Genomic DNA, 12,169 nt, shown 5'->3' with positions numbered 1-12,169 from the left:
GACAATGTCCTAAGTATAACCGAGCAATGACAGTGATCTTAATATGACAAAGTAAGTGTTTTGATTAATACCATCAATGTTTTTTTTTAATCAGTGTATACCACTAGTCAACTAAATGAATATAACATGGCAAAGATTAATGCACATATAAATATTGAGTCAATAGATTTATAGCATTTTGGGAAAAAATAATCAGTTTTTATAATTAATCTTTGAAAATCAAATTATGGATTTGAATTTTTTACGTTTTTATAACCTAAAAATGCTATGTAAAAGTTTGTAACCAAGGCTTTGAATCGGTTCACGGAATGAAAACAAAAACCACACTCTTAGAAAGGATGTGTTAATTTTTTACACATCTTTGTGCGTTAAGCTTTTAACACATTATGTGTAATTTTAACACATTATGTGTCATTTTGTGTTGATTTTGTGTTACAATATAACACAAGTGGCCCTTTCTTGCACCCAGCGCAATTGACTTTGTCAGTGACGCATGTATCATTCATATTTTGCATCGGCGCACAGCGGGTTTTTCCCTCCACAGACGCACGTCAGCAAATTAGAGAATGAACTTGCGCTCCCTGGGCGGTTCAGCGCAAGAAAGGAGGCGTGTTCCGGCGCAAACCATCCCTGATGCTATTTTGCAGTTTCAAAAAACAATTGCGCCACTGACCAAAAAAAACTAGTCTAAAGTCAGTGACGCGTTGCGCGTTGTTCATTATTTTAAGGGCGCATGCTTGACCATAATGTATAGCGTGCACAACGCGCACACAATTTGCTTATCTAATTTACACAGATGCAACAGTTATTTTTGCAAATCATAAATTGTTACAATAAAAAAATTTAACACATGAGATAAGGGAAATCATAGTGGTGAGCATTGTGGTGATAGTTTTTATTTATTGTGTGGCTGCGTTAAAAAATTATCATGCAAATAACGATTAAAATATTTTCATAAGTTTGTTGTGTGGCTGTATTACGTTTATTTTATGTAAATAATAATTAAAATGTTTTCATAAGAAACCTTTATGTATGTAAACTTGATTTCTAAGTGTACTTTGGGGTTGGACCTTGCTTGCGTTTCTTGGGTCTGATTTCAAAGCCCCCAAACCTTTTCAGCAGTGAGGGTGGACGCAGCGATGTCCTCTGCAATTGAGACAATTGTAGCTATTTCCTCTCACGCCTGTTTAACCTACGCTGATTTGGGCGGGTTTCTCCTATCCCCATACAAAACAACTTCTGTGTCTTTGACTGCTCTAACAAGAACGTCTGTCTCCTCGGCTGTGAACCGCTCCTGGCGTGCGCCTGGTAAATCCGTCATAATGATAGCAACCCGCCATTGAACTTGCGCTCTTGCGTTTAAAGGGAATGTTGGATAGTGTTCTGATTGGTTTATTTGATGTTACGCCCAAACCACACCTATGAATAATGAACCTACTTCAGACCAACCCCTTATTGATTTGCGCCTGGCGCAAGAGTTATTTCTCCCGCCGGGAAAATAGCAACAGCGCCCAAGATCCGCCCACAAAGTCACTTGCGCTTTGCGCTTCACACTTGCGTTTCAGATCGTTAAAATAGGGCCCAAGTTGTGTTAAAAGTAACACAAAATGTTGTTTCAATAATAACACAGTTATGGGTGAATTCTGGGACAACGCATTTAGTGTGTCGTCCCACAATCAACACTAATGTGTTGTTTTTAACACATTCGTTCTAAGAGTGCAGAAACTTTTGATGTTTTGCAAGGAACAGAAACGAAACCAGAAACTTAAAAAAAAGTTCCGGAACAGAATCGTTTATTTAAAATAATGGTAACCGGTTAATACTATTATTTTTTTGTTCTTTGACAAGATTTTTGTGCGATATGACTCGGTGAAGTTCACTTCCGGTCGTTGTTGACTCATCTGTGAAATGAGAAGCTTGCCACCAGCAAGTAGCCTATCAACTCCAAGTCTCTAAGAGATAAATATTATAGGCTACCAAGTATCTCAAGATGTTTGTGATTCGCGGATTAATAGGCAAATTTAAATAGGGTGAAAGTTATCATTTGCACGTGTTTCAAAGGCTTGCAAATGTTAACACTTAAGGGATTTTAAACAATTTAACCTCAAAAAGGCGCTAAAGTGAGCAATTTTCTGTATGCACAGACACACATGTGGTTGAATGTGTCCGGTCCAACTCCAATCAAAAGTGATTATCCCTATGCCCTTCAAAGATCAGAACTCTTGATGTATAAATTTGAGAGAGAGTTGCACTACTGTGTGTCATACTGTAGTCCATTAAAATTCATTTGGCGAATAAAGCACTTAAAAACTATGTAATTTTTACTTTATGTGGCATCTTCTTCCCGAAGTGCCGTTTGGAATTCATCCTCCGTCTGTGTGTGTGCGCGTTTTTAAGTGCACTCAAAATTGCATACACGGAGAGATGCGTTTCAAAAAGCAAGTGAACAATCTTTCTGTTCTTGACACATATAAACACAATGATCTCAAAATACCACAGTATTCTTTAAAAAAAAAAAAAAAACATTTGTTTAAGTTGATTGCCAATAAACGATATGGCAGAAATTGTCCTTTTCTTGATTCATGTATAATGCTGAAACAAATGTAGGCATGTCAGAATTACAGTTATGCCGCTTACATAATGTAGCCTTTTTTAATGTTTGATGACAAGATAGAGACTTAAGGAAAATTATGTAGACTAATAATTTAAGTTTAATGTCCTAATGATCAGCCTACTTATTTGTATGTCCCACAGCTGACATGGAACGTTATTAACCGGTTCGGGAACTTTATTTTTTTGTTCTAACTGGTTCAGGAACGTACATTTTAGGGTTGAACCGAAAACCGGAAACTGTTTCTGTTCGGAACGAACCAATTGGGAAAAAATCTGGTTCAAAGCCCTGTTTGTAACAGAAAATAGTGGTTTCCGTCTTGCCACTTTCTTGGTACAGAAAAAAACGTTTTTACCGAAATTAGTCAAAATGGATTTATTGCGTTTTGGAACCAAACTCTTCAAATATTGAATAGCATAGAAGGTACTTAAAAACGGCCTCTTAGTATAAATGCATGACTTCTAGAATCAATAAATCTCTCTTTATCCACCATCTCTTGGATTTATTTTTAGAGCATAGTGCATTATGGGATTGCCTTATATGTGAAGGATGCTTGTGATGCTGCCATCAAATTAGGCTAAAATTATATATCATAGGATTCAGCACATTGCTGACCTTTCAGAAAAGTGCATACAATACATGATGCCTTAAAAGACAGCTAATACAGAGCAATTGCGATTTTTGCTCTATTTTCACCCACAATGTCTTTCTCGTGCATGCGCTTCCTCTTAAAAGTAATTGTGGCTATAAATGGGAAGAATACGACAGTTTTATTAGCACATTAAATATTGATTTTAAGAACAGAGTCATAACATGACAAAATAAAGTCTCAGTGTTTTGAGAATTATCTCATAATAGGCTTTTGATGAGAATAAAGCCATAAACTGAGCATGAAGTAATATCTGAGCATAAAGTGATAGAATAAGTGCAGTATTGTATTGCATGAATAAAGTTGAATAAAAATACTCTTAATAAATGATAAGTCTTGGGGTGTTTTATTAATCGTGGCACTGGAAGCAAAGTAAAACTAAAGTAGCTGTTTACTATTATCATTTAGCAGGCAGTGAAGCAGCGTTCTGGAAGCACAATCTGTTCTGCCATTACAATAATGATAAAGGCAGAACATTTAAAAAGGTCTTTTATTACTGCAGTATACACTACACTGTCTCAGTCTACAGTACACACAGGGATTTCACTCCTAATTAAGTAACAGTGAGCTGAACAGGATGAACTGTATGAGCTCCCATGAGGGACAGAGATCCATGTGAACCAGTCACTGCTCTGTACCCAGAGGAGGCTGTCTATTGTCCCTTACACTGATTAGGAAATACTTCGGGAATTGCATTTTCCTGGAAAGCCAGAGCAATTTATCACTGCAGAGTATTACAATGTACAATTTCACTGGCTCAATATCTATACAGTACATCCCGAATGAACACAAATCAAGACTAGTATTTTATTAAAAACACACTTATGGGTTATCATTTATGGGTTAAAACAACACAGCGTTGTTTTCTATACACACCTGTTACAGAAAATATTATATTGTTATGGCCTTTACCACCATTGTGATCAATGACAATAAATAAAAATTATTAAAATATAACTTTTTAAAAAAGCACAAAATGTATTACTTTTGAAACCAAATGTGGAGGAGAGGGGGGCACAACCTAACGCTTTTTGGTTTTGGCTCAATCATTAAAAAAAATTCTGAGTTTGATTAATTATATTTTTACACAAGCAACACACACATCTCTGCTACAAATGACCATTTAAAGTTTGTTTCTAGTACTTACCATTCTTGGACAATAACAAAGTGCAAACATTAAAACTTACCCCATAGGTGGGGTTCATTGTAACAGGCAGGGGGTTAGTTGTAACACTTGCTAAAAAATAAGTTTGCAGGCAAATATTTCAATACAATTTTGTCTATATACTTAAAGTGTATATTGTTTATATATCTGTCTATAATAGACAAGTATCCACTCTGTATTCATTCATCCAGCCCTTTTCTAACAATAGTTCAATAATAAATGAATACAAATGTCTAAATATGTGAGAAAAAGCAAAAGCAGTACAAATATGACACACAATTTTTTTATATGTGACCCAGTCTGTAAAAATTATACTAGTTTCAAAAATCTAATTCTGAGATAATGAGCATCAAAGTCTGATTTTAGCCATCCATTTCATTATGATTTTAATCTTTGATGTGACCTTATTCAATCAATATTAAAGATATGAACAAAAATAAATTTGACAAGTGATTTTTCATAAGACAGACACATTTATTTTGTTGGCAGCCATGCAATCATTCGTGTGTAGCCTATTTAAAACAACGGCAAGAATTACGCTAACGTTAGCGGTTTTCATATCGTTAGTGCTGAGGGGTTAGTTGTAACACAGCGTTACAATGAACCCCGCTGGGTCAAAATATTTTCAAGCCCACCAAAAAAATTGCTAAGAGCTGCAGACATATTTCAAGACGATGCTATGTTTTGGTCAACAAGACACTGATTAATATGACATAGCATTGGATTTGGTATCTTACACACCCAACTTAGAAACCGAAAAAACGTATGACGGAAAAATTTACTTGCATGCCACCAAAACACTTGTTCATCAATAACTCTCTGGATAAACATTATAAATTTCCAATAATTTGTGGGAAATCGTCTTTTGGCAGCGTGAAAAAATACAGGGAAAAAAACGCACCTTATGCAACAACGTAAACAGTCCGTGTTACAACTAACCCAACGTTAGTTTTTAGATAAGTTTAACTATAAGAATATTGATCATATTTATCATAATCTATTTTACAATGTTATAGCGCTAATTTTCAATGCACTATAGTGTAATCCACAAATGCTTATATATCAGTAATGATACATCATCTTTCTAAATGACTAAATGAATCAACTGTCAGAGTGAAGTGTAATTTGTCTAAATCACTTCATGAATAAACTCTCAGATCAGCTTAGTAAAGTATAATTTGTCGGTCAATCTTTATAGGGAGACAGATATCAATTGTACGTTCGCTCGACTGCAGTGATCAAACTCTTCAGCCAACACCGTGACATAATAAAGACATAGTACACCCTGCATCTCTGTCAATGCAGTCTTTCAAAACCACTCTAATTAATTACATAAAAAACAAGAAAGAGAGAGACAGAGAACTACAGTAGAAATAATCCACTACTGCGCAATCCAAATATAAATGTACTCTGTCAAATCCGATGGGCTATTTTTAAAGATATTTTTAATGAGCACAAGAATTTGTCTGACAACTCATGATGTCTGTCTGACAGGGTCAAGGTGCACAGACGGCTGGTGAGTCAGCTCGCTCTAATGAGATGTGAATGCATTGGTTACACAACAAACACACCATGGCTATTAAAATAGCAAGACGACAGCATTTGACTGTCAGGGTAAGATTAACAGTTGTGCTAGCTACTGTAAATGCAGTATGGTCACAGGGCTGCCAGACACACAATATCTCATTTTGGGCAGCCTGCCCTTACACATGCCATCAAATAAGACATTTCCGCAGCCCAGGTTGAGGCGAATGTTTTACAGACAAGCCAACATTTTTTTTTATTAAATTTTTGAGACATTTTTGTTACTTTGCACAGTGCAGTTTTATCAATATGTGGGTTTCATGGGAATACGCAATGCTCTAACTATTAAGCATGCTCATTTAAATACACACATCTACACAATAAACATTTCCATCACATACTCTTGGGAAAAATCTTGTGTTGTTTAACCCATGGTTGGGTCAAATATGTACAAACCCAAATGTTGGGTTATAAATAACACTATGATGGATTGTTGTATAGCCCAACTGTTGGGTTTGTGTATAGCTGTGTCCCAATTCAAAGGCTGAGTCCTTAGAAGAAAGCATACTCGAAAGCGAGAACTCGTCCAAGGTCCCAAAGAGAACTGAAATGAGAGGGTCTAGCCTTCAGAGGATCCATAATTTGCATCTTCTGCTGTACGCGCCCATCACACTTGTCAGCGACACAGCTGAGCCGTTACTGACTTATTAGAATATATATGGAACCAATATTATTTTATTTTAGAAAATTTGACATGTTTATGTAGATTAAACTAACCAACAGTATATCAATTTAGAAATGTACGCAACATACACAGAATAATATTAAAGGAATAGTCTACTCATTTTCAATATTAAACTATGTTATTACCTTAACTAAGAAGAGTTGATACATCCCTCTATCATATGTGTGTGCACGTAAGCGCTGGAGCGCGCTGTGACGCTATTACGCCATAAAATATAGAGGAACTATATTGTATGGCGTAATAGCACTTTTGGGAGTACTTCGACTCGCCTGAAAAGTCCGCTCCCCTTCTCCCTCTCATAATGGGAGAGGGAGGGTGTTACTGCGCCGAGTCGAAGTACTCCCAAAAGTGCTATTACGCCATAAAATATAGTTCCTCTTTTAAATCCGCTTAGAAAAGCGCTACGTTTTATTTTGTACCACCAAACTTGCTCGTATAACTACTCGTCTTAAATAGGAAAAACGTTGATGTGTTTGGTCACTTCTAACTTTATCTCTGATTGGTACCATTGAATGAATGGGGCTAAGCTAAATGCTATCGAAGCGTCGCAGCGCGCTCCAGCGCTTACGTGCACGCACACAGATAATAGAGGGATGTATCAACTCTTCTTAGTTAAGGTAATAACATAGTTTAATATTGAAAATGAGTAGACTATTCCTTTAATACAAAACATAATACTAAAACAGTGAGAAGAAACTTTTTTATTTTTATTTAATAAAGGTTTTAAATGCTTATTTTAAAATATCCAGACGTTATATTCAGCCGTTATAAAAAAAGTGTGACTCATAGTCTTATACGAAAACACGGTATGCGCAAGCTCTTTGCAACATGTGGGTGTTACTTTAATACAGGATCTGAGCAGAACCCCTGGACAAACATGACACAGCAGTGCTTATTAAGCAGAAAGCTATTAAAATCTAGCACAGTGAGAGAGAAATAAAATTAACAGGCATGAAACAAGGAGTGCATGGTGTGCATGACTCCACAGCCGCTAGCTACACTGGGCCAAAGTTCATTATAGTTGGAGATAAAACTAGAAACATTACACTCTAAAAAATGCTGGGTTATTTTTAACCTTGAGTTGGGTCAGAAATGGTGGAGCCCAGCAGTTGGGTTAAATTAACCCGGAAAATGTTTAGATTTGACACAACAATGGGTTAAAACAACCAAGCATAGGTTAAATTACAACCCAACGTGCTGGCTTCGTCTTATTTTGATCCAACGATGGGTTGAAAATGGCAAGCACAACCAAGGCCAGACTCAAATAAGATGATTTAGTAAACCGACTGTGTTCACATAAAACTTTTATATCATCTATAATCACAAATTCATGGTTTTGCAGAATTGGATAAAAGTCAAGTAATTATAACCCAATAAAATCCCATAAATCCATTCTGCCTGTTCCATGACAGCGCTATAAACACATCAATATAAAAACTCGCATCCCAGTTACACTGACATGCAATCTAGAAAACACAGCGCTGCCATAATTCTCATTTCATGATGTAGTCCATCTTTCATTCCAACAATGAGCGGCATCTCAAAGCAGCATGTTCTACTCAATCTTTAATAGACAGCTGATGGTTTGTCTCCATCTCATAGCATCTCTCTCTCTTTCTCTCTCTTATTTTTTCTCATCGCTCTCTACTGCATCTGTTTAATAAATGTGGCCCTCTCAAAAATTGAGTAAAAATAACTGAATACACAGCTGCTGCAGTGCTGCTTTGAAGATCTGAGTCGTATGATGAACAATATATATTCATTTACACTCTATTTGTCACCAATTATAGCTCATTGCTTATCAATGCTAATGGATTTAGAATTGCATTCAGTCATTGATGCCTTTATAAATATGAATTTCAAGCCCCCGGGTAAGGAGCCGTTTAACTGCAAGCTCCAACAGTTACAAATTGATAGTAAAATAATGAACTTGGTTCTTACAGGGACATGTTTACAGAAAAGCTTCAGAACTGAACCTGCCAAACCAGTCTGTGGTGTCATGTGATCCAAATTCCAATGCAATATGATACATTTACACATAAACAATGGCTTTTTTAAGTTGCCTTGTGTTTTATAAAAAAAGGATTATCAAACTTGAAAGGAAAACACCACCGTTTTCAATATTTTACTATGTTCTTACCTCAACTTAGACGAATTAATACATACCTGTCTTTTTTCGATGCGTGCAGTTTTGGTCTTTTGCGGTGCTTCTTGAATGTGTTGGCATTTAGCATAGCCCCATTCCGTCCTAAGGCTCCAAACAGGGCTGAATTTAGAATTTAGCCACCAAACACTTCCATGTTCCAAGTCTGGTCAACCATTTATTTTATTATGTTTACTTTTTAATATTAATTGTTACATTACCTCTCTTGTTTTCCCTAGACATATAAAGAGGTATGTAACAAGTGGGGGCTCGTCTGGGATAGGGAGCCATTTTATTTTTTAAAGACAGTTACATGAGTACTGTAGGTACACGAGTAAGTATGGTGGCACAAAATAAAACTTTTGTTTGGAGCCATAGGAATGAATGGGGCCAGGCCAAACGCCAACACATTGAAGAAGCGCTGCACAAAGATCAAAAGCGCACGCACCGAAAAAAGATAGGTATGTATTAATTCATCTAAGTTGACGTAAGAACATAGTAAAATATTGAAAAACGGTGGTGTTTTCCTTTAAGAAACTCAGCCAGGATTTCCAAAGCTAAAAAAAAGATTTTAAAACAGAAAGTGGGTGGAATTTAAAGAAAAAGAGTGTGAGAGAGAGAGACATAGAGAGAAAGAGAGAGAGAGAGAGAGAGAGAGAGAGAGAGAGAGAAAGTCAACACAATTACTACATTTGACACGAACAGGCTTGGCAACATTTTGACTTTATCTTTGCATAATTCGTCTCTCAGACTGTGACAGGGAAGCAGTAACAGTGTGGCATATGTTGCCCAACACCATGTTCTGCCAACCTGACGTTCTGCACAAATTTGTAAACTGTGAGACGCTGGGCAGCAGGTGAAACTACAGCGATCTGTCTCTTCTGTCATTCAGCAGTGTTGAGTCTAAAATCCCCGAAGGCATTGCGGTGTATTGCGAACCACATACAGTACATGCAAGGCTTTTATTGTTAATGGCTGACCTGCGGTTAGAACAGATGGCCAGGTTTATGTAGGCATGGGGGTCGAAATGATGTCAAAAGGTGCTGCGCTTTGTGAACATGCCCACTTGCATATTTTATCTGACTGTGTGCAATTAAACAGAGCAAGATTTTTTTCACTTTGTATTCACATCAGCACACATGCAGATTTTGGTCTCATGAGTTTAACACTCAGACAAGCAGAACATGGACTGTCGGATGTTCTGAAGCACAATGCATAACTCAGAAACACAGACGCCTTTGAGATTACACATATCAGAATGACAAAATTGAGAATGACTTAAATTAAATGAATTTAAAATGTATTTGAAGTAGCAAACATTTGAAGTCAAATTAAATTGGAAACATAAAGAGAATCAATTTGCTTTAAAAAGTTGAAAAGTATGTAATTTAGTTACCCTTATTGTTTTTTCAAACTAGATGACTTTCATCCACAGACACAAAAGGTTCATTTTAAATCTTGGTTACTATTTGGTCCACACAATGATAGCAAATTAAGAAATGCTTGAAACTTGTGTGGGGAAAAATAATTGGTATGACTTTGTTAAATGTTATTTAATTGCAAATAAAGGATAAGTCAATTTTCTTAAAAAAAAAAAAATCCAGATAACTTACTCACCACCATGTCATCCAAAATGTTGATGTCTTTCTTTGTTCAGTCGAGAAGAAATTATGTTTTTTGGGGAAAACATTCCAGGATTTTTCTCATTTTAATGGACTTTAATGGAACCCAACACTTAACAGTTTAAATGCAGTTTAAATGATTCCAAACGAGGCATAAGGGTCTTATCTAGCGATTTTTGGCAAGAAAAATAAAAAATATGCACTTATAAACCACAAATTCCCATCTTCCTCCGGTTGTGTGATGCGCCAGCGCGACCTCACGTAATGCGTAATGACGTCGAAAGGTCACGGATGACGTATCGAAACTACGCCCCAGTGTTTACAAGTGTGGAGAAAGAGGACCGTTTCCGACGTTGTTGTATGTCGAATGATACTAATTAATGTCTTTGTGTGAGTTTATTGTTTAAAATGGTCAGCAAATGTGCGTTTCATATATGTAACACGTGATCTTTCGACATCATTACGCAATTACGTGAGGTCGTGCTGGCTCGTCACATAACCGGAGGAAGACGTGAAGTTGTGGTCTAAAAGTGCATATTTTTTATTTTTCTTGACAAAAATGACAATCATTTCGCTAGATAAGACCCTTATGCCTCGTTTGGGATCGTTTGAGTCCTTTGAAGCTGCGTTGAAACTGCAATTTTAAACTGCATTAAAACTGTTACGTTTTGGGGTTCATTAAAGTCTATTAAAATGAGAAAAATCCTGGAATGTTTTCCTCGAAAAAACATAATTTCTTCTCGACTGAACAAAAAAAGACATCAACATTTTGGATGACATGGTGGTGAGTAAATTATCTAGATTTATTTTTTTAAGAAAATGGATTAATCCTTTAAGTATATTTCTCTTCTTCATTCCCATTTAGCATCTTGTGGGTTTGGCAATCAATGTGTGTGTTGCTCACTGAGTGTGCGTGTACGGTTGTCAAACACAGATTTTCATGCCTACTCACATTGTATAGCACATCAGTCCATCCTTCCATGGTGATGCACTGGAAGACTGTGAGGATGGCGAAGAGGATGTTATCAAAGTTTGTGATGCCAAAATTCGGTCCTTTCCAATACTCATCGCACTCTTCTCCAGTTTTACATTGTCTTGAGGGAGGCTCTGCACCACATGGATAATCACCAACCTGCTCTCCTACAAACACACACACACACACAAAGAGAAAAAAATATTTAACACAATGACGTTTCAAAAAGGCGAGGAAGATTTAGACAGGTCACTATGTCAGGAGAGACCCATACAAACATTTGTTAAAACTTTGTAACTGCAACTCAGAAAAAAAGTTACAAGAAGGTTTAAAAATTTTTACTTTTGTACCTAAAAGGTGCATATTGGTACCTCAAAGGTACATAATGGTACATATTAGGACCTTTTTAAAAGGTACTGTGCCAGTGACAACATTTGTACCATCATTTTTGTACGTTGAATCCTTTTATTGTTTTCCTCGCTGTTATAAGATGCTTTGGATAAAAGCATCTGTTAAATGTAAATCTATATATTATGTACCTTATACACATATGCATAATAATTACACACTTCAAAGAGACTAAACATTGCATACAACATTCATGACTCGCACTGCCCTCACACAATTTGTGGGATCAAATAAAATGTTGTAAACCATGCGCATTGCTGACAATCTAAACCAGGGGTCTCCAAACTTTTTGTAAGCAAGTGCTACCAAAATGGATAAGACAATATGGA

General features: G+C 36.4%; 1 protein-coding gene across 10 annotated transcripts in view; it reads right to left on the bottom strand.

Annotated features, from left to right (window-relative positions):
- cacna1bb (calcium channel, voltage-dependent, N type, alpha 1B subunit, b) overlaps positions 1-12,169 on the bottom strand; it is a 176,730-nt gene that overhangs the window by 99,684 nt on the left and 64,877 nt on the right. For all 10 annotated transcript variants that reach the window (XR_012371170.1, XM_073871366.1, XM_073871365.1 and 7 more), the window contains exon 5: positions 11,412-11,599. Coding sequence is in view for 9 of the 10 variants with exons in the window: in XM_073871366.1 (XP_073727467.1) it covers positions 11,412-11,599 (188 nt within the window). In the remaining variant the exon portion in view is untranslated. The remainder of the gene's footprint in view (positions 1-11,411; positions 11,600-12,169) is intronic.

This window comes from Misgurnus anguillicaudatus, chromosome 9 (assembly GCF_027580225.2).
Source record: "Misgurnus anguillicaudatus chromosome 9, ASM2758022v2, whole genome shotgun sequence".
NCBI lineage: Eukaryota > Metazoa > Chordata > Actinopteri > Cypriniformes > Cobitidae > Misgurnus > Misgurnus anguillicaudatus.
The sequence above is the reverse complement of the archived record's forward strand: the minus strand, read 5'-3'. Positions and strand labels throughout refer to the sequence as shown.